The following is a 24895-nucleotide window of genomic DNA, read 5'->3' as shown; positions in this document are numbered from 1 at the left end:
TAAATACAAGAAAACACCCAAAGTGGGTTTCCACTTCATAAAAGGCAATCCCACTTTTAAAACATTCTCCCTTCAAGGTGATTGCCTACATGGATTGGGGAGAATAGCAAATTTAGGCTTTCAAAGTATATCAATAAATAAAATGCCTAGAAATGCAATCAACTTGTACATGATGTGAAAGTCATATTAGTGGGAAATGAAATTATGGAAAAAATGAGTAAGATTTATATTACTATTAAATAAATTATTATATCCTTTAAGATCTTTACCGTTAACTGTAATTTTTAAAAAATTCCAACTGCTTCTTTCTATAGTTCCAATGTTTACAAATCAGGAAAAATATGATGAAAATGAAGGAAAGCAGTTCTACGGTAAAAACTTTAAAAAATTTTTTTAACGTTTGTTTATTTCTGAGAGAGAGGCAGACAAAGCGTGAGCAGGGGAGGGGCAGCGAGAGAGGGAGACAGAATTCAAAGTGGACTCCAGGCTCTGTGCTATCAGCAGAGCCTGACACAGGGCTTGAACTCACAAACCGTGAGATCATGACCGGAGCCGAAGTTGGACGCTTAACTGACTGAGCCACGCAGGCACCCCTCTATTGTAAAAGCTTTAACTTAAAAACTTTAAATTAAAAGAACACCTAATGCAGTTATCTCATAAAAAAAATAATAAGCTCTTCTAAGATAATAAGCAAAAAGCCAAAGTAAATCCTGTTTTTCAACTTAATATAAAAGCATTCACATATTTCAAAACATTTTCTTGTTCCAATAAAAAGCACAAGATGTGAATATAAGCTATCACCATTCAAAATTAAAGATCTGAGTCATAAAATGTACCATTATAATTCAACTAATTAAAGTGAGTTTTATACTTTAAAAATTATCTTAATGTAATTGGATCATGTTAAGCATTAAAAATATATATCCTAAGTATCAACAGCTTATAGTAAAAGCTCACTAAATGAGACCAATGCAAGGCTACTAATCTACTTACTGAAAGGTTCATGTCATAAAACTATCTGTATACTCACTTAGTCTTAAAAATTGGATTCCAATTAAACTAATTTTCCAAATTTAAAGTCTATTCTTCAGCAAAATTTTGGAAAATTTAATCATTTGGATTAGAAAATGTTTTCAAAATTAAGAGAGTTAATTAGGAGAAAATAAGATTAAAAGAAAGCAATAACTAAATTAAGATTGAAAGGATCATCATTAGGAACATCAGTCACTGCACAACTCTATAATGAAGTCTATGGGGCCAAAAGTCTCCATCCTCATAGGCTAAGGACCACTTTTTATGGTTGTCAGCTATCACCTCTTGCTGCATATCAGTGGGCCAGGGCAATCTCCAGAATGGTTAAGAGTACAAGCTTTGGAATCAAATCACCTAATGGAATACTTGCTCCATCATTTAGTAGTTATGCAACCAAGTTACTTAACTTGATAATATTTTACTTAAATAATACATCAGCCAATAATACAGTAAAAGAAAAAGAAATTTTAGAATCATCTGTCATACAATCCTTAAGACCCCTGCAAATTTACCATCAATCTTATACAAATTTACCAAAAAAAAAAGAGCTAAAGAGGCTGCCAATTCAATTATTATGTTCCTTCAGTAAGCATTAAACATACTTGTTCCTAAAAGGATTGGGGTTCAGTATCATGGTTAATTATCATGGGATTCAAGAATGAAGACAGGAAACATTAAGCTATCTAATTTGCACTTATCTCCTCATTCTGGGTCCACCCTTCCTTCCTAGGAAAACAGGTAAAGCTAATAATAAAATACAACCAGTTGTACAAACTTACAAATTCTGCTGTCATTTCAGAGAATAACTAGTAAATAATGTTTGGTAGATCCCGAATTTAGCCGAAGAACAGTTTAGGAGTCAGATCCTTTATTCCAAGATTCTACAACAACATGGAGGAGCATCAACGAACAGAAGACATGGCTCCAAGCTGAACTCTGAAAGGGAAGTTAAGACAAACTACAGTGATAAAGTCTAAAAAGAGGAAGAAAAGGAAAAACTCAGACATTTGAAGGCTTATCAGCACCTGAACAGTGGACAGCACTGCCAAAACCAGTATTTTCTCAATTCACCTCACCACCTTGCACCCAAAGCAGTACACCTGGACAAAATCCAGCAAAAAAGGTAACTTATAAAGCAGGATTTTTTCTAAAATAAATTTGCTAATAATATCACTTTCATTGCCTATCACCTTTAAGAAGTAATTTTTAAAGCATGAGTATTTCCTGAACAGAAAGAGAATCCTTGTCATTGCTGAAAATACCACAACACTGCCTAAAAAACACAACCAAGAAAATAAAATTAATTTCATATTAAGCATAAACAAAAACTTCCTTACGATGTAAGTGGGTTGTTACCTAATTCATAATCCTACTTTCAACTGGTGAACATTCAATACTATATGTTTCTTTGGGGTATTCTTAAATTTCTAACTCCTACTTTCCTATCAGGCTATAAGCTGCTACTTTCCCAATGTCACCCTACCTGCCTTAGAATCCCATTTCTTTTCTTTCCCCTTCCTCCCTCATCCGCTTTAAGATGATAAAGCCAGCAAACAGTAAGACTTTAATAAAAAAATAGTATAAAAAAGGACCAAATCTGCTATGCAAAAATAGCCCACCCCTCCTGGGAGATGGGGCACCTACATTGCTTTATTTTTTGACAGCAATTTCAACCAATTTGGAAGTCTTTAGTCCAAAGGATTAAGTTACCAGTGTTCAACCTCTGGATTAGTGAGTGGACTGTTACCATGTGTGGACTGGGTCCTTACCTCCTTAGCGCTTCTAATGAGGCCAAGGTCACTGATTCAAACCATTATCTCAGATTGCAACTACAAAGACAATATACCTCGGTTTCCACCAGTGACAGAAAAAGGAATTACTGAGCTCCTGATATCCCATTAGGGAAGGAAACAACTAGACATCCCGAGTAAAGTCAGCAATTCCCTAAAACCCATCACTGGGACTAGGCCACTACATAGCACAAAAACTAAAAGGGGCCCTCCACTCCATGACCAATTAAATACAGACTTCTCAATTCTGCCTTTAAGGCTTTTCAAAGGTAGCTTTATTTTCTATATTCTTGTATACAGACACCATTGCCTACCAACTTAGGCAATTTCCTATGCTCTTTTCCATAAATATTCCCTATAATTTGAGCCTTTTTGGTGTAGTTTTCTCTACTAAAATAACCTACTAATCCTCGTAGCTATCAAACTTGTCTCAAATGTCACCTCTTAAAAGGCATGTGATTTTTACTTTGATTCCCAATACTGTTTTATTCATATCTCTCATAACATATATCCTACTCTTGCCATACTTTTCCCATTTATTGAACTTCTATCCCAAGTCATTCCCTAAAATGCTTCAAGCAACCTACAAAGGTAGATATAAATACTACAAAATAAAATACATTATAAATTGGTGAAAAAACTGAAGCAAAGGACCAAAATTAGTAGGAGACTAATATATGGAGCCTGTTACCTATTATCTTTTTCTTTCATGTACATGTGTGTGTGTACACATATATGTATGTATAAACATATACTTATTCTTGAATGAGTATGCTCTCCTTAAGGATAGAAACAGTGCTGTGTAAACACTTATTAAATTATATCCTTTCAAATACATAGGATATTTTGTAATCTAAGAATTTCAAAATGTCCTCTTAAAATTATATTCCTTTATACGTATATTCACACATATATGAACATAGTCTCAAAATTTAAAAAGGCAAGTGAAGTGAAAAAAGGTACCAACATATAAAGGAATAAGTTAGTTTGATGGCACTTTAAATGTCAGTAAAATAATCAAATTACTCACATTTAGTGTCAATGACAGCACTAAGGCTTTTAACATTTCAAATAACTGCATATGCCATTTCCCTTTTTGTAGAGACATAGGAGTGCTCAGAGGGATAGGAAGAAATAATTCCTCTTCTTTCCACTGCCTGGAAGAGACTGGCAATTGAATATATGAAAAGAAAGCAGGCAAAAGTCTCTATGATCACTAATGTGTTAAGAACCAATCCTAAAATATAAGTCCACATTCACTTGGATTTTTCACTACTAAGTATATTTGGGACACATCTGCTTTGGATTAGACACAGATGAACCCTATGAAAACATTAAATTGCCAAACATCCTACCTGAAGGTTATAACCACTTATCCTTCAGACCTTTAAAACTACAGCTATAGATAACAGCCTTTCTGGGAAATTACGCTATTTTTGTCTGTTTGTTTTTCAAAAGAAAACACGAGAAGAGAAATACGTTGTTTTGAGGGAACACAGGCTAGGAAAGTGAATACAGTATTTTTATAAACTGAGAAATCTGCTAACCAAAGGGCTTCTGTACTGAATCATTTTATATTGAAAATCACTATTCTTCTAATGTATTTCCTTCATGCATTAACAAATAACAGAAAAAAACATAATTTCCTCACTGGCCCGGCCTTTTCTGCTTCCAAGTACCCCACTACAATCCAAATTACAGATTTCTTTTATACTAATATAAATTAGCTTAGCATAAATTGAAGGTGATTTAGTCAACAAGTGTTGAGGGCCAGATCACTCCCCAATTTAATCTTCAGTTACTTCCTATCATTTCCCATGACAAACTTACTCTATTAAGGCCAACTGTTACATTACCGATGTTCTGAATGTTTTTCTTATTTCTTCCCCTTTTTATTAATACTCTCTTGCCTGAAACGTTCTCCTTCAACCCAAAGCTTTCAAAATGTCCACTCAAATAACTCTACATCCCTCACCCACCAAAGGTCAATTCTATCCCACCTGTAAACATTGAATGCAATTTCCTATGTCATTTTCAAGACTAGAGTTCCAGTTAGTCTAAGAAACATTTTGTAGCACCATCTGAGAATTCACTTAGCCTCTCTGAACTTGTTCTTCCATCTATAAACCAAGAGTTGAACAAGAACACAAGATTTCCAGCTCCAAATTTCTGATTTGTTGATTTCATATTTCATGTCATTTAAAAATGTTATTTAGCTCTTATGTTGTCATATAATTTCTCCATGTATATGTCATATACACTCCCTGAGGATAAGAACCATGTTTGATTACATCTTATCAACACCATTACTATGGAATAATTTACTCAATAAATCGGTATTGAGTAACCTATCATTTGATAGGTTGGTGAAGGGGAAGCATAGAGAATCTAACATAACAGGCAAAGTAATATATCTGCGGAGAACTGAAACTTACTCCTGTATATCAGAATGGCCATGCATATAATGGCAGAATATTTGGCAGTAATGATATCCCTATCCTGGATGTTTGGTGGGGAAGGGGCTCTGCACATGTCAATTCACTTATTCGACAAATATTTCAAAACATAACCATGAACCAGGCACTATCACATGCAGTGGGTAAAGTCCTTGTTCTCATGGAGGTTAAATTCTTGAGTGCAAGAACAAGAGTAGCATCCCTGCTCACACTTCCAAGATCAAAATAAGAGTTTCTGAGGGCTGAACAAGAAATATCTGCAGTTACCAATGCCTTCCAATACATGAAAGCTGACTGAGAAAACAACGGTCAGAACAGCTCCATTCTGATCACATGCTACAGAGGCCAACAGAGCACAAAGGTTGTGAAAAGCACAAATTCTGGAAGGAAACCAGACTGCCTGGATTTAAATCCCAGCTCCCACTTACTAGCTAGGTGACCCTGAATAAGTTCCGTAATTATCCTATGCCTCAGTTTCTTCACCTGCAAAATGAGGATAATAATGGTACTTACAACCAATAAGACTGTTCTGAGAATTAAATAAGTTGATTTATGTCAAGTGCTTAAAACAGTGTTGCACATAAGTACTGTAATTTCCAACTCTCCTACAACTATTACCACTACTCTTACTACTAAATTGTTACAATCTGTGAACAAGCTAAAACAGTACATAATACGTAGTAGTAACTCAGTATTTAATCAACAACTAAATAAATGAATCAGAGACTCAGCTTCTTTGTGAAAACTGAACAAAAGCATCCTATCAACTTTAAGACTGCTAGGACTCAAGGGGATATAATCTATTTCAAAGTACTTTGTTAAAAACACCCCCCCCCCCAAAATCATACAAGAGTAAGGTTTTAATACTATCACCAGCAGAAATGTATCATAGCCGTATCACAGCAAAAATTTAGTGCTAGATTATTTAAGTTGTAAGCTTATACCTTCAAAGCATTCCTAACTAGTTAATATGCTGGTTATTACCACATGAATGCACACTAAGAAAGCCTAATAACCAAAGAAATTAGGTAAGTAGATGAGCTGGCAGGAAATGAAGTCTCATCACAATCAGCAGTTTTATAATCAATCCAACTAGAACTTACTCAAAAAAGGAATACTCAGACATGTACCCACGGTATCATAAGCTCCCCAACCGGAGTGGTGAGTTAATATTACAAAAATAATCCAGGAGACCTGGAAAAATAAGATGCTATCACATCTATCTTAACTATGTGAAGTTCATAGTAACCCTTTACTCTATGGCTTCATGGAAGAGGAAGGACAATACCACCCATACCACGGTAGATCCACACCATGATCTAACCACAGTAAATCTTCTCCCCAGTCAACACCTGCTGATCATTGCACTACAACATCACATTCCACATCTTCCCTTCTGTTTTTAATTACCCCAGCCTTAAAAGTAAAGACCTCATCTCTTAATGCTGTTTTACTCCCATTTAATACCCATACATAATCAATTAATTTACTGCTAATTCTGATCACTGTCAAACCTTTCTCATCTCCTTTTACATAATCCATTACTTACCTGTTCAATAATAAGTAACCATAATGACTGTAAGTAATATAGATCAGTTAGGAACTTTAAACAAGTTACTACTTACTTTAAACAAACTTACTACTTACTAACCTGTTTAATTTTTTTTAAATGTTCTTAATACAAACAGATGACATTTTTATAAGTTCGATGTTTATATTTTCAACAGCTGAAAATGAACCAAAGGACTTCCAACACAATACTTGGATACTATTTAAGAATCATTATACGCTGAGTAGATGAACCAGTCAAAAGTGGATAAAGAATACTGATAGTCTAACTTTGAAGTAAATCAGTTTTTCTTGGTCTTATTCCAGTTGGAAAACTTTTACTGGCATAAACAAAAGTAAATACAAAATAAGCATAAACATAAAACAAAATGCTTGTTTAAAGCAATAACTAAGCATTGCCTTTTGGGCTCAAAACACAGCAAAAAGTAATCAATTAATTCTGATTCATCTCTATTCAAGGAGGAAACAATGGTATCACATGATCATCCATACAGAACGTATTTACCCTTCAAATATACCATAACAGTGTTTTTAAAAAGCTGTCCTTCTCTTATGCCAATTTGTTTCATTTATTCATTAAGCAAATTTTTACTAAGCATCCACCTGTTAAGCACTGAGATATACTTTGGATATATAATAGCAAATCAAACATCTCTGTCCATGAAGCTTAAAATCATCACATAATCACATATGCACAGAAAATCATTAAACTGTAATAAACACTATAAATAATCAAGGTACTATTAAAGAGTATTTACAAAGAACCTGAGTTTAGATTGTTATGTCAGAAAAGGCCTATCAAAAAGTGACAGTACACTTACTATGATGAGCACTGAGTAACACACAGAATTGCTAAATCACTATACTGTATACCTGAAACTAACACTGCATGTTACTTGTACTAGAAATAAAATAAAAATTTGTATAAAAAAGTGACAGTTAAACTTTAAGAAAGAATGGAGGGAAGGTGACACAGGGGATGTTCAGGTTGAAGGAACAGTGTGTGCCTAACCCTAGAGGAAGAGTAAGAATGGATGGCAATTTGAGGAACTGAAAGAAGGAAACTGAAAGTCAGGGGGAAAGTGGCAAAATATGCCGGCAAGAAGCAAAAGCAAAAAGTAATTACTTTCAAAGAAATGGGAAGGCTTTAAAGGGTGTTGGGTAAGTGAGTGATCTGAACAGATTTCTATTTTAAGAATATCATTCTGACTACAAGATATAATATTAGACAAACCCAAGAATGTATGCAAGAGGCTAGTGAGGAAGCTACCGCAGTACTTGAAGAGGTAAATATATTATCTTGTTATCTTAGACAAGAGTTGTGGCCATGGTGGGGGGAGGGGGATAAATTCAGGATATATTTTAAAGGTTATGGTAAGGATGTAGAGGGTGAGGGAAAGGGAGCTATCAAGAATGGCTCTCAAGTTTCTAAAGTGAAGAATCAGTAAGAAGTAATAATTATATTCTTAACAATAGAGAACTGAGGGTTGCTGGAGGGGCGTTAGGTGCAGGGATGGGCTAGATGGGTGATGGGCATTAAGGAGAGCACTTGTTGAGATGAGCACTGGGTGTTGTACATAAGTGATGAATCACTAAATTCTACTGCAGAAACCATTATTACACTGTATATTAACTAACTAGAATTTAAATAAAAATTTACAACAAGCAAAAAAGAAATAATAATGATTAAAATGAAGATGACAGAGCAGAAAGAAATTTGAGAAGGTAGGTAATGAAGAAAGAGAAGTTTATGACCTGTTGAGAGGCCTATGAGAATACATGCAGAGCTGTTTTATGAAGGCAGATAACTGGATCATTCTAACATGCAATGAGAAGTGTGGGCTAGTGGTGCGCATTCAGAAACTGATAGCATACAGGCGGTATTAAAGCCATACAGCAGATGATTACTCAGGGAAAAGGCAGTAAGTGTGAAGAGGACTCAGAAATTCAAAGGAACTCCAACACTGAATCTGAGAGAATAGGTGAATCTGAAAGAGACTGAAAAAAAGTGGCCAGAAAGGTGGGAAGAAACTGTACCAGGGGATCGCTGAAAGCAAAGGAGAATGTTTCAAGAAAGGAAAAACAAAGCTCATCTAGGCCCAATGACACTGAAAATCCAAGTTACGATTTCCAGGTCAAACTGGTGAAGAAGAAAGAGTGGAAGGAAGGACACGTAAATATATGTGAGACTAGAAAAAAAAGTCAACCTAGATTCTAAAACTAATTACATAAAGCTCTTTAAAATAATGTAAACATGCTTTAAACTGTTTTCCCCTCATGTAATTTCTTTTAATGAGCCATGAAAGCATACTCTTACCATGACATATTCAATGCTAACACCATGGTGACGCAGCAAAAACCAACCAGCAGAGCTCTAACATTGCAGCATGCTTCTAATATTGCAGCACCACACGGGTCATGCTTTGCATAGTTTCAAATTTTTAAATTCAACTTCCTATACAAGAAACAAAATCTACTTGTTTTGCAGTTCTACAAAGACTGAATTTAAATTATTAGGAAATTAAAATGGTTTTCCTGAAAAGATAATTTTCACACGATTTTCAAAAAAAACATACTAAAATTAATTCATTTAACACTTGAATGTCTTGCATGCCAGGCACACCAGTGTGATGACTTTAAACACCTTTTTTCTCACCAAGGGCTTATAGGTAAACGTCGGTATGTTCTACGGTAATTCTGGTACTGGTAGTAATACACAAATCAAAGAAGCCTGCCTATTTTCAGGTTTTCAGCCACTCTGATATATTTATGGGCATCTTGTTGGCTTTATTACAAATACCAGAAGATTTTTAATTAGAAAAATTATTTTTATTATTAGCTGTTTTAGTATTATGTATGTAACCTGAGACAATCCCACCTCTCTAATAAACTAAGTAAGCTTCAGTTTATTCACCAGTAAAACAGAAAAAAACTTAACTCACAAGGTTGTTGAATTGGCTTAACATGTTAATAAATATTAACTGAAGCTTATCCTAACACTTCTAATCACTTCTGTGAAGTGAAATACTGCGTTATATACTGTTCTTATTTCTACTGGATTTAAGTCAAGCAATTCGACTTTTAAAATTTATATACTCATAGATCAAATCTTGAAGCAATGACTTTATTAAAATTACTATCATTTTTTACATTTAATTGTGCAGTATTCTACAGTTAAGACAGGTGCATGATAGAAACACATCTATTTTATACTCCTTTTCTAAAAACACCACTAAAATATCAAAAATAATGAATTTTTAAGATATAAAGACATAAGCCCATAAAAAATGACAGAATGGGTAAAAAGACAATAGCAACAAAAATTTGGAAGCTGGAAAGCAGATGGTTGAGTGACAAATGACTTAGCAAACACTCGAAAATCAAATCTTTAGCAAACAGTGGAGAAAGCCAAGAACAAACCCAATTTAAACTGTAAAATCCCCAAAAGACTCAGCAATTGGCAGTACCACGTACATCCGAAGTGGGATATGGGGGAGAGAGGGAGCTAAAATAAGGAAGACTGTTTAAAAGTCTGTTTAACAAGTAACCAGCCCCACTGATCCCAACTGCCCCCTCACCAATCCCAACAAAAAAACTGAAAATATGTAGTCTGGAAAATATAAAACAAAATATTCCAAGTTTCAAAAAATCAGGTACAGCTGTAGGCAAGAAAACATACTGAAAACAGGGTGATTGAAGAAATATATATAGGGAAGCTGAGATTCTACCAAGACCTTTTACCCAACTCCCCTCCTATATCCCCCACAACCTGCACCTCCAGGCAAGAAAGAGCCTTCTACAGGACATTTAACCAACTCAGAGGAAAGGCATGAAGATACTGACATCAAAAGTGCTCCAACCACACAGCCCAGCCTGGTTACCATAAAGTAAAGCTAACAAGTCTCACTGAGGATTTCTAATTAGCATTTTACTCCCCTACTCACACACAACCACCAACCAACTAAGGAAAGGCTATAGAACATGAAAGATAAAGACCAAAACAGATACAAACTAAAAAACAAACCAGGAGGGCACAGGTCACACAGGGAGAAGAAATCTTTAAATAAAAAAAAAAGTAATATTTATATATTCAGACAGCTATGAGAAAGTACTATTGTTATTAGAACAGGATACGATTTAAAAGGGGCAAAGGCAAAAAAACAAAAAGCAAAGGCTTTGGGAAATTAAATATATGGTAATATAGAAAACTCAACAGAAGTAGAGCAAAAAAGAAAATGAGATAGAAAATAGGAAAGAAAATACAAGAAAATCAGAAGTCAAAAATGTCCATTATCCTAATAAGGAATTTAAGGAAAAAAAAACACCAAAAAACAGAAAATGGAAAGAAACAATCAAGACCTCATTCAAGAAAAAGTCCCAGAATTAAAAGATGTTTCCAGACTACAAAGGCATACCAAGTACTCAGCAACCCTGAGGGTAAAAAGAAACCTACCCAAGGAACCATCACTGTAAAATTTCAATACTGGAACACTGAAAACAGATTCAACCTTAAACGCTTTCAGAGAATTAAAGAATGAGAGAGAGCAAGAGAGAGAAGGGTAAACAAGTCAGAAAAAAAGGAAAAACAAAACATACATATACAGGTCACATACAATATATAAGAAATCAGAATGGCTTCAGACTTCTCAAAAGGAATATGGAAGTTAGAAAGCAATGGAGCGAAATTATAAAATAATACAATTTTACAATGTAGTATTCTTTACCTAACCAAACCACCTTAAGTGTCAGGGTAAACTAAAATCATTTTTTCTTTTAAAGATTTTAGCTTTACGGAATCTCTGCACCCAACATGGAGCTCAAACTTATAATCCTGAGATCAAGAGTTGTGTGCTCTACAACTAAACCAGCCAGGCACTCCTTAAAAAAATTTTTTTTTAGGTAATCTCTACCCCAATGTGGGGCTCAAACTCATGACTCTGAAATCAAGAATCTCATGCTCTACTGACTGAGCCAGCCAGACACCCCTAAAACCATTTTAAAATATCAAGTAAGCCAAGAATGAACATGACAAGGATCACTGCAAAATGAAATCCAACCACAGGAGAAAGTGAAGGGAATCCCACAATAATGGATGTGTACCAAGGTGTAGAACACAATTAGGTCCAAAATGGAGGTCAGAGGAATATAAGAGACTGCCTAAGGAAGATAAAATTGATAACACCTGATATGTCTGAACATCTCAAGAGACATTTGATGCAATGTTGAATAATGATAATTACAGAAAAAACTAAGCCCGGGTGGGGCAGAGACATTGAACTTCAGCCAGATCACCCTATGGTAAAACAGTCAGTAAGTCACACTGAGACTAGATAAGCTCTTTAGTCTCCTAAAGTGCAAGCAGATGACCAAGAATTACCAGACCTCTGAGGAAAGGCTCTATCACAAAAGGCAAAGCAAAAATGGGTAAAAAGGCATACAAAAATGGGGGAAACAGAATTTGGAAGAAACAGAAAACTTATCCTAGGTAGTATATAGAAATATATATACTATATATTCTAGTACATTATATGTACTAGATAGCTGGGATGGGGTGGAAGGAGGTAGGCAAGTGCAGTACATTGTACAGGACATGAAGAGTGATATTTTATAAGAATACTAAATGATCAACAATGATGTAATCATAGCTATTCAGAGGAAAGGGTACTTGGAGGAAGGGGATCAGCTGAGTAGGTGATAAAGTTAAATTTTCATTTTCTTTCCAGAAGTTCAAAAAGCCAAAACACAAGCACAAAGTATTTTATTTAACACACACTATGTAGGGCATGTGAGTTAGACACAGTTCTAAGGGCTTTCCAAATTCATTTCCTATAACAACCCTGAGGTAGGTACTGCTATCCCCATTTATTGAAATGAGCAACATGAGGCATAGAGAGGTTAAGTAGCCCAATGTTACATAAAACTAGGTTCAAACCTAAATAGTCTTATTCCAGAATCTATGCTCCTAACCATCTAGCCATGTTGCATATCGAGTAGCAATACAAACATGTTGTCTACAACTAGGAGGTAAACATAACAATCATCCGAAAGAGATAAAAGTGACTGCTTTGGGGAATGGAAACACGGAAAGGAAGGGGGCAGGAAGCTTTTGTTTGTTTTGATAACCATGTAAATTATTTGACTCTTTAAGTTGTGGAGGTACAACCTAAATAAAATTAAAATGTACAATTTAGTACTTTTATCTAATGTTGCCATCCTCAGAAGGAGGCAAAATGAGTATTACTCCTATTTCATAGATAAGAAAACTTTCATTCCTCTTTAATAAGTATTTGAGGGCCTACTATATAACATGCACTGTATTTAAAAAATAGATATCAATTCACCTCAAATAATGATGAGGTGAAAGAGGTACAAAAAGTCTTTTTATTCTTTTCTCTTCAATTTATTGTATAACTTATATGATCCTGTATCTCTAACAGCTGTGCTTAAGACAAGGGATAATATAAATTGTAAATTGTGACAGAAAAAAAGAGAAAGGTCTGCTCATTAATTTGTCCAAAAAATATTTAGTTCTTGTCCTTGAGGAACTCAGTGTCTTATGTGGAACATAATTATAATTGAATGTGTGCAGTGCGTTCAATAGAGGAGCACTAAAAAGTGTTAAGGAAACATTCCCTGGGTGAAGACACTGCTTCAGAGGGAACGTTTCTGAACGGAGTCTTGAAGGATGAACAGAAGTTTGACCAATTTCACACAAGAAGCTGTACTAATAGTTGCAAAACACAAGACTATAGACCAGTGTGGAATACCTACACCTCCACTGTGTTATAAAGGTGACTTCATATTAAAGGCTAAAATAAGACATTAAGATTTTTTCAAGGAGCTTTAAAAAAAAAAGATACATAATCTTAATGCCTGATCCATGTTTCTAAGTTTTAGTGTTGCCCCGTGATCAACTGAAATCATTTTCCACATGTCTAATAAACATTTTAAATTTTAAAGTGTTAAGAGTATTATTTCAAAAGAAGACTAAAGAACAACCACCTTTCATTTGTCTTACCGCCAAAAAGTTTCACTGTTAACACGGTTTTTAAGTCATAATATTGAAATTATAATGTACCCCTTTCTCCCATGAGACAGAAATTGGTGACCAAGCCCCAGACAATGCAAGTGACATGGAAGCTATCATGGGAAGAAAAAGAAAGAATTTTTTTTAATCGTTATCACTTCTTTCTCTTGTAGATAGTCTCAAATTTCCTTCCAAGGGCAAACTTAAATGAAACTTTTCTTTTTCCAAACTTTAGTGATAAAAGAAATAATTTGCAGTAAAACACCGTAAAGAAAATAATATGCATGTGTTCCTTTTTGACCTTTATAGGTATTTTAGGGGTGAAACATTTTAATTTTTTAGCATTTAAAGGATGCCTCTGAATCAAAAATTTTCTGGTTCTGATGACTTAACTTTGATGTTAACTAACAAAGTATCAAAAATGTAGTAAATTCGAAACAGGTAGCGTCAACTCAACTTACTTTATGCCAGTACTTGATCATACTTCTCAGTATCTCTTTTTGTCCCTTAAATTCCAAACCTTTCTACATAATTTGCCCCTAAATGATCTTCATCTCAGTTACTATATGGAAAAATTAATTTTGTACTAAACATCTTAAATTGGGCCTCTATCCCTACAATTAAAAAACCTAACTGTAAGTAGCAACATCTGACTTTAATTGTCTGGAAAAGCAAGTTGTGGAAAGCTCTATCATGCCCTACCACCAAGGGAGAAAAAGGAGAAAGTCATGTCAGGAGACCACAAATGGTAATTAACAAAAATCATGGCAGGTTTCAATTCAAAATGTGTGGTTTTCATTTGTGCATTTCATCTGTCTTTTATTTCTCTGAATTTAGTATCCACATAATATACCTGTTTTTTTAGGGGCTTCACTCGATCATGCCTCTTAGACTCAGAAAACATTAATATTTGGGGTAAGTAGTTCTTTAAAATTATGAATATTAGCAATTACAGATAAATATTAGCATATGAAACAAACTTTTATCGATGATTATAATGACTATTAAAGAAACTACCTCCCTAAAAGAGCTCTATCTACCTTTTAAGGACAATTTTGTACACAAGATACAGACTACATTTGGTTCGGTAACAATGTTTTAATTATATGATTACTGGAAAAATTACAAAAATCTTAAAAGACAAGATTTTAAATTATTTCAATTAACCATGCCTTTGCCTTACATCTGTAAAGTAACTTAAAAATGTTTATCATGAAAACCTCACTGCAACATTTGGTCTTTGTTCTTTTTCTAAAACTGTAATTCTTTTGGAATACCCTCAATTTTTCCAAAGTGAAAACCAAAAATACACATTTAGAATATAAATTTCCAATTAGTTTGGGGAAAGTTCAATCACAAAAATCTCCAACTAATACTAAAATAATTAAATATCTTTAGAGCTTATTCAGAGTTCCACAGTTAAAATGAATAGCCTTTGTCATTAACTCCTATGATACTATTTTGATCAAGGTTAGTCACAGACCAGCAAATCTGTGAAAAGAACATTCCTTTAAAATTCAACTTAGTTTAAAGCAATGTAGAATCATTAGAGATTTCACAACTTTTGCAGTCAGCTTCAAAGACACAATTGGAATCAATAGCGTATTTAAAGCATTATTTTCAATTCAAGTAAGAAAACACTAGTGGCTTAATAATGTATTTTGACTATGTTTTTGTTCTTTTTTTTTTTTTTTTTGGCAACGAAGGGAACAGGTGGAGTAGATTAGCAGGGAGCAAAGTCTTATGTTCATGCGTCTATAAATTCAACCCTCCAAGACTTTTCCTACTCTTTAAAATGGCTACCACCTTGATCTATACAAAAGAAAAAAAAAAATGTACAGGACACTACTATCAAAGATAAATTTGGTTATTTTGACAGTGTTTACCCTCCTGCCCCCCCCCCCAACATACTTTTTAAGATTCCCATTCCTGTTCTGTTCAGATAAAATGACCATTAAATAAGTACACAAAAGTTGGTTAATTACAGTCTGTGAGGGCAACCTATAAAACCGAGACTAGGTCATCTTTCCTACGAGGTCTAAGAAAAGCATGTAACATTATCTTCCACAGACTAAGATCAAACACAGTAGAAGTGAAAAGGATTGCCCAACCTAGTAAAGGAGAAACAACCGTGGGAACCACAACCCCCACTCAAGAGATGCTCATAAGGATTTAGTAATTCAAGTGAATAGATAAATATTATATGGCTTAGCAAAAATTTTGTTAGTAATCTTTTCAAAAAGCATTTTATAAATAACAAAAGCCATTTGGTGCCCCTAAACCTATGCTTAATATTCAGTAACTACTGTCAAGTAGTTTACATATTACTTACACCCATTTGCTATCCACTCTGAAACCATTCCATAACACTCTTGCTCTAGGAAACTTACCACAAAAATGCATTTTCACATACAAAAATGGAAAAATATGTAATGCTTTCGACAAATCTTGTGCATCTATACAGCTACTAAATAAATTAACTCTGAATTTGTTGAATGTCTGCAGAAACATGGCATGATCTTACCTCTCATCCTCGCCATCCACCAGGGGTGTCGTCAGCGGTAGCACCTTCAACGGGAAAAGAGAAGCAGGGGCTGCTAGGCTGCTGCTACTCCCATCTGAAACTGCTGACATTCCCCCACTGTCACCACTGATAGTCTGAGGTAAGCCAACTAAGGAGGGTTCCGCTGGGCGCCTGGCATCTTCAATTTGGCTTCCAATTGCCTGAGCTAATGATTGTGCAGAGAACTGAGTAGAACTTAGTGGTATCTGTTGTGCCAAAGGCAGATTTATGTTACTGGCTATCAAGGGAGGTTGACTAACACTTTGAACCAAATTACCATTTTGAGTGGCAGGGGTTTGTGCTATATTCTGTGGTGGAACCAAGTTTGTTGGGGCAGAAGGCATTCCAGAAGGACCAGTTGAACTAACCTGACTTGTAACAGAAATACTACTAGCAGAGGGCAAAGGACTAACTGCAGGCAACGGCTGCGAAACAACTTGAGCTACCGATTCTACTCCTTGTGGCTGGGGAGGCACAGTTAACAAGGTACTCTGGGGTGCAATGACCAACTGTTGAGGAAGGCTTGACACACTAGTTTGAACTCCCTGATGAATAATCGCAGTTTGAGCAGGTGGAACTATTTGTGAAGATGGAGGAGCACCTTGCTGAATAACCGAAGGTGTGACTTGGGTAGAGGGCTGCTGCACTGCAGTAGGTATGTTTGCTTGTTGACCGATATTTGCAATTTGACTGCCAGTAGGTACAACAGATACTGCTGTTTGAGCCTGGCCAACAGGCTGGCCGGATGCCCCTGCAGGTTGTGCTTGGATTGCCGTGGGCTGCACCGGCAGCTGGATACTCTGTGGCTGAGCCGTAGGAATCACTGTCGCTCCTGCTCCCACTCCTGAACTGGGCTGTCCGGAGGACACTGCTGTTTGAAGAATCGGCTGCTGCTGCACATACTCTGAAGGATTCTGAGCCACGGATTTACCATGGCCTGGGACCATCTGGGTAGAGACAGTCGGCTGCTGTTGTCCATACTGTAACGGTTGGGGTGGTGCTCCTGGAAGGGGGGCTTGCACTGGAGGAACCGTCTGAGAATACGGTAGTTGGGGTTGAGCCAGACTGGAAATGGAAGGCTGCTGACCTAAAGCTGAAGTTACACCAACCACACTAACAGGTGACGGCTGGATACCAGTTGCAGCACTGATAGTGGCCTGTAGAGGTACTGGCTGAAGACCTTGCTTTTGAGGATAGCTCAGTTCTTGAGACTGTAATTGTACTTGCGTGATCTGTGACTGAGAAATACTCTGTGGAATGCTAACTGCTGAAATACTCTGGGGACCAGTGCTACTGAAATCCATCTGGGGAAGAGCCATACCTTGAAGAGCTGGTTGCTGCTGCTGCACCACCACAGTAGGGGCTCCCATCTCTCCGCTTCCCACACTCTCCGTGTAGTGACTCAGTGTGCTGACACTACTGCTCACTGAACTCCCACTAGTGCTCTCCCTCTCCGAAGTCACTTCTGTCGGGTTCTGTTTCACAGTTTCCACCACTTTATTTATCGCCACACCTTCTGCAGCAGGTACAGCATTTTCTTTTTCATAGAACTCGGTGCAAGTCCATCTGCCTTTTTTAAAGGGTTCAGAACTAGAATCTAACTTCACAACTCTGAACCTTGACGTGTTAACTGTTGGTGGCTGCTGCTGACCCGAAAGGGACCCCACAGTCATCCCTGCAGCTGCACTGGGGGCACTGTTAACAACAGCGGAGGAGGATATAGTACCATTGCCCATGCCACTCAAGATATTCACATTAACACTGCTGCTAACTCCAGGCCCAACACTCACAGTAGCAGCAGCACTAGGAATATTGCTTGCATTTATATTAGCATTACCAAGTATGCTGCTTGTCACACTAGGATTAAAACTACCCACGGCAGTAATGTTAACATTACTCATTGTATTAGTGCCAGTAACAGAACTTATACCTATACTGCCAGTAGTACTTGGAGCACGGATATTAGTCATTACAGATGCAGGTGAGCCACCGGATGATACAGCAGAAGTTGGGGCCGCTGCTAGAACACTGTCAGAGCTTCCAGCTGCAGAGAGTTTTCTGGATACTGGACTGGAGGGTGGCCCTCCAGGAATGGATGTACTGGCCACACCAGCATGGGATGGATGGTGATGCCCATGGTGTAGGTGGTGCCCATGATGGATGTGATGGTGGTGATGGAGGTGGTGTGGATGAGCATTCCCATTGATCACAACGTTCTGTTGTGGAAGGTGAGGCAAATGAGGCTGCGGAAGGTGGGGCTGGTTGGGAGAGACTGCCCCAGGTGTCTCAGCTTCCTGGAAGTTATTCAGAGTCTCTTCTGAGGAGCTGCGTTCAGGCTCCCCTAAGTCAGTAGCCCTGGAAAGTGACACATCAAGGATCTCGGAAGAAGACAGATCTTCCGTGTGAGACTCATCCAGGTCATCATAGCTCTCGGTGTCCTCTGCGATACTGTTGTTAGAGCTGATGCTGGCGGAGATCTGAGCCGGGGTAACGCTAGTTATCTGGAAGCCACTTTTCTTTTTCATTTGAGTTCCGCCTGGCGCAAGAGGCTGTGCCTGCAGCTGAGCCTGAGAGAGGAGGTTCAGGCTTTGTGGAGGCGGAGGCTGTGGTCCCGACGTAGAAGATGCTGCAGGAGGTGGCGGCTGGAGCAGCGACGGAGGCGGAAAATCCTCGGAAGATGTGGCACTACTACCAACGCCGGTACCTGCTGCATTGAGAGCAGAGGCGCTGCCACTACCGCTGCCCCTTCTAGGGAACATTGCCGGGTGCGCCATCTTCCTAGCACTAATGTCTGCAGCGGCCGCGGCCGCCGCGGCGGTGGACTCAGGCGGCTGGTGCATTGTGTCGGGTACCGGGGGGCGGAGGAGGCGAGTGCAATTTCCTTCTGCACCGTAATCTTTGTATTCAAGACGCCGGGGAGGAAAACGGGACCTGACGCTCCGCCCGGCGCGGTTCCTCCTTCTCCTCCTCCTCAGCCGAAGGCGCCGGCCGCTCCTGCCTTCGAGGGCGAGCTTCGGGAAGGGAGGATGAACGAGGGTGAACAGGGCGGCCAGGGACCCGAAGGGGGGACCCCTTCAGTCCTTCGCCATTCACTTTCCCCTCTAGTCTCACACCCCCCTTTATATTCCGCTTCACGTGGGGTGCGGGGCAGGAGGGAGGGGAAGACAAGGCAAGGGGGAGACAAGTGGAGGGGGTGGGAAAACCGAGAAATGCCCACCTTCTCCCGACAACTCAAAAGCCACCTCAACCCCTCCTCCCGCCGCGGCGGCGGCGGCGGCGGCCGCTGCAAAACCCTCCCGGTCGCTCTGCACGAAAGCAGCGCGGAGCGAGTGTCGCCTTCCCCTCGCCACCCCCAGCGCCGCCGCCGCCGGCGAGCCCCGAGCTCAGTGTCGCTCAAACCTCCCCTCCCGGCCCCGCTGTCCCCGCTCGGCCCTCCCCCCACGCCCCTCGGACCCTTTCAAACCCCCTGGGCTCGCGGCGGCTGTTCCGTGAGCAAACGCTGGCCGCGGCTGGGGCCGGGGCGGCGAGGCTCGGAGCGGGGCGGCGGCGGGGCGCCCGGTACGGTGAGCCCAGCAACGAGGCGCGGGCGGGCGCGCAGAGACGCCGGGTCCTCGCGGAGCACGGCCGGGGCGCGGCGGCGGCACTGGCAGCGGGAGCCCAGGGACCGCTCCATCACTGGCAGCCATGGAGCCCGAGCATTTTCCTCCCTCAGGGCAGGCGCCTCGGCTCGGCACACGTCCTCGGGGAGGAAGGGGCCGGCGCCCGAGCCTCCCCGGAGGGCGGCGGGATGTGCGCTAGCGCAGAGGGGTGCGAGCTGCTCCCGTCCTCTTCCTCCTCAGCCGGCTCGTCCTCACCCTGCTGCTCCCGCGGCCCGGGCGGGAGGGGGCCGCAGGCAGCGGCGGCTCCTTTCTCGGCGGCGTTGGTGGCCAGACGGGCTGGTGCAAGCGACTGCAGCCGACGCCGTTCAAAGGAACGAGAGGTGGGGTTGGTCGGTGTCGGCAAACGGGGCGGGTGAGTGGGTGGGTGCCGAGGGAGGGCGGCGGGCGGGGAGGGGGCTGTGGTGGTTGTTACTAGTGCTCTTCTCCGGCTCCACCGTATCCCCCAGTCTCTCGCGGCAACGGGAGAGGAGGGACCAGCGCCCGAGCGCAGGAGGAGGAGGAGGGGCGACCGTCGGCGAGAGGAGGCGGCGGCGGTGGTGGCGGGGGGAGGGGGCAAGCAAAGGAGAAGGAGGGAAGATGGCGTCTGCGCATGCGCCCCGGCGCCGCAGACATAAAGCTGGGTCCGGCGAAGAAGGAGGCGGCGGGGCTTCGGGCCTTGCCGAGTGCTGGGTCTCCCGACGGAAATTGCCGAAGACTCGCGGCGGCGCCGACGCCGAGGGTGGTGGGGGTGGGGAATTTCGGCCGGGGGAGCGAATCCGGGTCGGCCAGTGAGTTTCGGCCTGAGTGGGGGGTGGGGCAGGGTGGGGGCGCGCGCAGGTTAGGTGTGTCCGCTCTGTTCTCTCACGCGGCCGGTGCGCGCGCGCGCGCGGGCACGCGGCAGGGGAAGGGGCGCGGTGGGGTGGGGCCCGCGGAGGCTGCTGGAGCCTTGGGTCTCTGGCGTACGCGTCCTGGATGGTGTTCCCCCCGCCCCCCTCCCCGCCTGCGGAATGGGTAATGAGGCTTTTCTCCGCAGCAACAGCATCACGAGTTTCAGTTCCCAGGAGCCCGCCGCCACCGCCACGATACGACATGAGTCAGGCTTTCTTCCTTGGCGCGTGGCGGAGCCCTCCCTCCTCCCCCTCGCCGCACCTGGGCTCACCCCCGGCCCTCGTCGCCCGCGCCCTCTAGGCGGAGGACCCTGTGCCGGGAGCTGCGCGGTCCACGGAAAGCCGAAGTGTCTTCGAGATAGGTGCTGCCTTTTGTGCAGTGTCGTTGCGGCTGCCATGCGGTCCCCCCCTCGCCCTTCGACGAGCAGGGAGGGCCAGCCGCCAGCGGGCAGGCAGATGTTGCAGCTGTTTGCTGTTAACTACCTAAGTGCCTCCCGGGTAGGCTCTTCGCTAGAGAGGGCGTGCTTGCAGTCCATCCCTACCTGGAGGGAAGAAGCAGCCCAGCCCAGTAAACTAATTGACCTCAACAGGTGGAGCTTATCTCCAGCAGAGATGTCTTTTCGTTTAATTGTCCAGGCTATATAGCCCCTAAAGGTTTGAGTTAAAAGACAAAGTCCTAGTGGTAACACAAGTGCAGTGATAAATGAAGACTACCTTTTAGGGTTGGAAAAGAAAAAGAGCCTACTGTAATTTCAGTTAAAAAAAAAAAAAAAAAAAAACCTGCATGGTCTGAGCATAGTTCTACAAAGCAACGTTAGGTTTGATTGGAGGCAGTTTACTGGAAGTTGCTTCCCTAGCATTACACGTCAAAACATTCTAGCTCTAAACTAGAATGTACTACTAAGCGAGAATGTACTTCTCGCTCAGGAATTAGCAACAAACTGATACGGAAAACCCTAGAGAGTTGGGGTTTTTTTTGTTTTTTTTTTTTTTTGACCTAGGTTGTTGAGCGACTAAACTTTTATGGTTAGACTTCTAATTCAGGAAATCTCACAGATTTACAGATCTATAATCCTATTTCAGGAGCTTGTTTAAGCATAAAGAGCTGAATTCTCTTGCAGAGTTTTATAGACCTCTAGTTGTCAATTCAGCGCATTACCTTTAGGATTCTCTAAACTATATTCTTCATTCCATCCCTCAGTGTCTCCATTCTCTTATATTACTGAACAGAAATGCACCCTCAACGTCCTGTGTATATCCTGTATCAAAGCCATGATGTATTGCTGTTATTTCTGTGGTCTCCGCCCCCCTCCCCCCCTCCACTCAACTAAAACGGCAGGACTACATTTTTCACCTTAAATTGCTAATGTGGAGCTCTACACTAGGTACAAAGTAGGTGCTCACAAATACTGAAATTGGTGTGGTAATGAAAATCAAATACATTTGAAGAGATCGTACTTGTCTTATGATATTCATAAATATATGAGTGATTGTATTTTTACATACCCATGGCCATTTGTGTATTTTACAAAAATCATCTTTTTAATACCCTCGACAGCTTTTGTTGCAAGTGAAAAGGATGGTTAATAGGGGCCATCCTTTGTCGAAATGTAAATCTGACATACTATTTCAACAGTTTGTGAATGGAAAAAGAAGCTATCTTAGCCACTTGAACCTGCAATGGAATGTAGATAGGCAAAATGTTTCTTTGGACTAGTGTGAAAGAAAATGCTCTTGATCTCTAAAAATGTTGCATTAGGCCCACCCCAAACAACAGCTCAACACCCCCACTTGGACCCTAAATACCCTCTATGATTGTGCTGATATGGTTAGAAGCAGAAGAAACAAAGTCTTAACCCAAAGTTGACAGAATGAGGTGAGATAATCCTATAAAAGCAGATACTTGTTCTGATAACCAGTAGTAAAGGATATTGTTTAGGACTGTTTTGATGGAAGGGGAGTAACATTTCTTTTAAAAGGAGCTTTTTTGGTGACGCCTGGGTGGCTCAGAAAGTGTCCGACTTCAGCTCAGGTCATAATACAGAGCCTGGAGCCTGCTTCAGGTTCTGTGTCCCCCCCCCCCCCCCCCCCCCCCCCCTCCCACACACTCTGTCTCTCAAAAATAAATAAACATTAAAAAAAAAATTTTAAGGAGTTTTTTTTTCTTAACTTCGAGAATGTAAGTCATAAGAAAATAGTCTTTTCAAATGTATTTCGTTTTTGTCTGCCATATCACTTTGCCATTCCTGTGTAGGCTCTATCAAGCCTCACTCAGATATAAAGAGCAACTCCACAATTATGGAAAGTTGAATTTTAAAAACCTCTATATATCTCTCAGTTGCCAGCATTTCTGTGACCAGGAATACCTGAATACAAGTACATTAAAACAAACACACACTTGAACAGCCAGGTATTTTCATGTTACCACCTTTTAATGAAAAAAAGTCTGGACTCTTTTTGCATTGATATTAAATGCCTACTACTATGTGTAATGAAGTCATTAAATCCTTTGAACTCGGTAGAGTTATCCTTTGCCTTTCAAAAGACTGAATTTCCCCTGTTTTTATCCTGAAGGTGTAGCTCTGAATTCCTCTCTATTGACTAAAAGATCAGCCTACAGTGCAGTGTTCACTTTAAATCTAGTTGTTGCAACGTTGCAAACTAACGTGTATATTTGGCTGTGTTTAGTGATTTTCCTACCATAAAATAGAAAATTGGCTGACTATTATAACAAGTCACCTGTTTGTGAGAACTGTGAAATAGGTCAGTATTTAAAACCAAGTGATTCTCCAAAAGTAATTCCCTCAAAGAGCAGGAAGGCTGTGAGTGGCAAAGGCATATTAAAGAGAAATGTGTACAGAAAATATGCCACTGTTCCACCAGTAATTCTAGCTAACCAGTGCTTCAATCATGCAATATTACTTACCTGTAACTTTTAAATGTCATCTGGAAAAAAAAGTCAAAATGGTAAACAAGTTATAAACACGAAAGTAAGCACACGTGCTCAAGAGCAGGGCGGGGACAGAGAGGGAGAGAGAGAAAGAGAATCCCAAGCAGGCTCTACATTCAGCAGGAAGCCTGCTGCAGGGGTCAAACCCACCAACCGTGAGATCCTGACCTGAGCAGAAATCAAGAGTCAGACACTTCACCAACTGAACCACCCAGGCGCCCCTCTCTGGAAGATTTTTTAGATGAGACCAGAAATAGTATATGCTATTTGACTTTTGTAAATAGCACAAAAGGCTTATTTTGAAATTTCTTACTCAAATTTCAGTGAGTACAGTTTAGCTTATAATTGATTAGTTTTTGCAGCATTTGTTAAATTTTCAATGTTTCTAGTTGGGGCGCCTCGGTGGCTCATTTGGTTAAGCATCCGTGTCCTGATTTCAGCTCAGGTCACGATCTCACGGTTGATGAAATTGAACCCTGAGTCTGGCTCAGCGCTGACAGCGAGGAGCCTGCTTGGAATTTTCTCCCTCTTTCTCTGCCCCTCCCCTGCTCACGTGTTCTCTCTCTCTCTCTCTCAAAATAAATGAATAAACATTAAAAAAAAAAAAGTATGTTTCTGGTCAGTGAAACAATTTTATATCCTCAAAGGAGATATGCTTACAAAATAAAAGAAGTTTGAATTCAGAAATTTTAATTTACGATCTAGGGGTCACACTGCTACACATTAGCTCATTTATTTAAAAATTTAATTTTTTTTAACGTTTATTTATTTTTGAGACAGAGAGAGACAAAGCATGAACAGGGGAGGGTCAGAGAGAGGGAGACAGAATCTGAAACAGGCTCCAGGCTCTGACTGTCAGCACAGAGCCCGACGCAGGGCTCAAACTCACGGACCTCGAGATCATGACCTGAGCCGAAGTCGGCCGCTTAACCGACTGAGCCACCCAGGTGCCCCACATTAGCTCATTTAATTCTATCGTTTGA

General features: G+C 40.3%; 2 protein-coding genes across 6 annotated transcripts in view; one reads left to right on the top strand and one right to left on the bottom strand.

Annotated features, from left to right (window-relative positions):
* TSC22D1 (TSC22 domain family member 1) overlaps nt 1-20314 on the bottom strand; it is a 133052-nt gene extending 112738 nt beyond the window's left edge. For 4 of the 5 annotated variants that reach the window (XR_006198072.1, XR_006198058.1, XM_042923065.1 and 1 more), the window contains exon 1: nt 16399-19866. Coding sequence is in view for 3 of the 5 variants with exons in the window: in XM_042923065.1 (XP_042778999.1) it covers nt 16399-19277 (2879 nt within the window). In the remaining 2 variants the exon portion in view is untranslated. Of the gene's footprint in view, nt 1-16398; nt 19867-19890 lie in introns of those variants that run through there. The other variant, XM_042922980.1, reaches the window with a different exon arrangement.
* LOC122228989 lies at nt 19647-22938 on the top strand. The gene is made up of 4 exons (XM_042954270.1): nt 19647-19818; nt 19931-19995; nt 20277-20416; nt 21109-22938. The coding sequence occupies exons 1-4, from the start codon at nt 19647-19649 to the stop codon at nt 21605-21607; spliced, it is 876 nt and encodes a 291-aa protein (XP_042810204.1). The 3' UTR covers nt 21608-22938.
* Nucleotides 22939-24895: the final 1957 nt, after the last annotated feature.

The sequence above is a fragment of the Panthera leo genome, chromosome A1 (genome assembly GCF_018350215.1).
Source record: "Panthera leo isolate Ple1 chromosome A1, P.leo_Ple1_pat1.1, whole genome shotgun sequence".
Lineage (NCBI taxonomy): Eukaryota > Metazoa > Chordata > Mammalia > Carnivora > Felidae > Panthera > Panthera leo.
The sequence above is the reverse complement of the archived record's forward strand: the minus strand, read 5'-3'. Positions and strand labels throughout refer to the sequence as shown.

Bases quoted from the DNA above. Each gene is read 5' to 3' on its own strand.
- LOC122228989 (XM_042954270.1), top strand. From the start codon at position 19,647: ATGCCCACCTTCTCCCGACAACTCAAAAGCCACCTCAACCCCTCCTCC. The intron at 19,996-20,276 runs GTACGGTGAGCC...CTTCCTCCTCAG, and splicing joins GGGCGGCGGCGGGGCGCCCG to CCGGCTCGTCCTCACCCTGC. The intron at 20,417-21,108 runs GTGGGGTTGGTC...TTTTCTCCGCAG, and splicing joins GCCGTTCAAAGGAACGAGAG to CAACAGCATCACGAGTTTCA.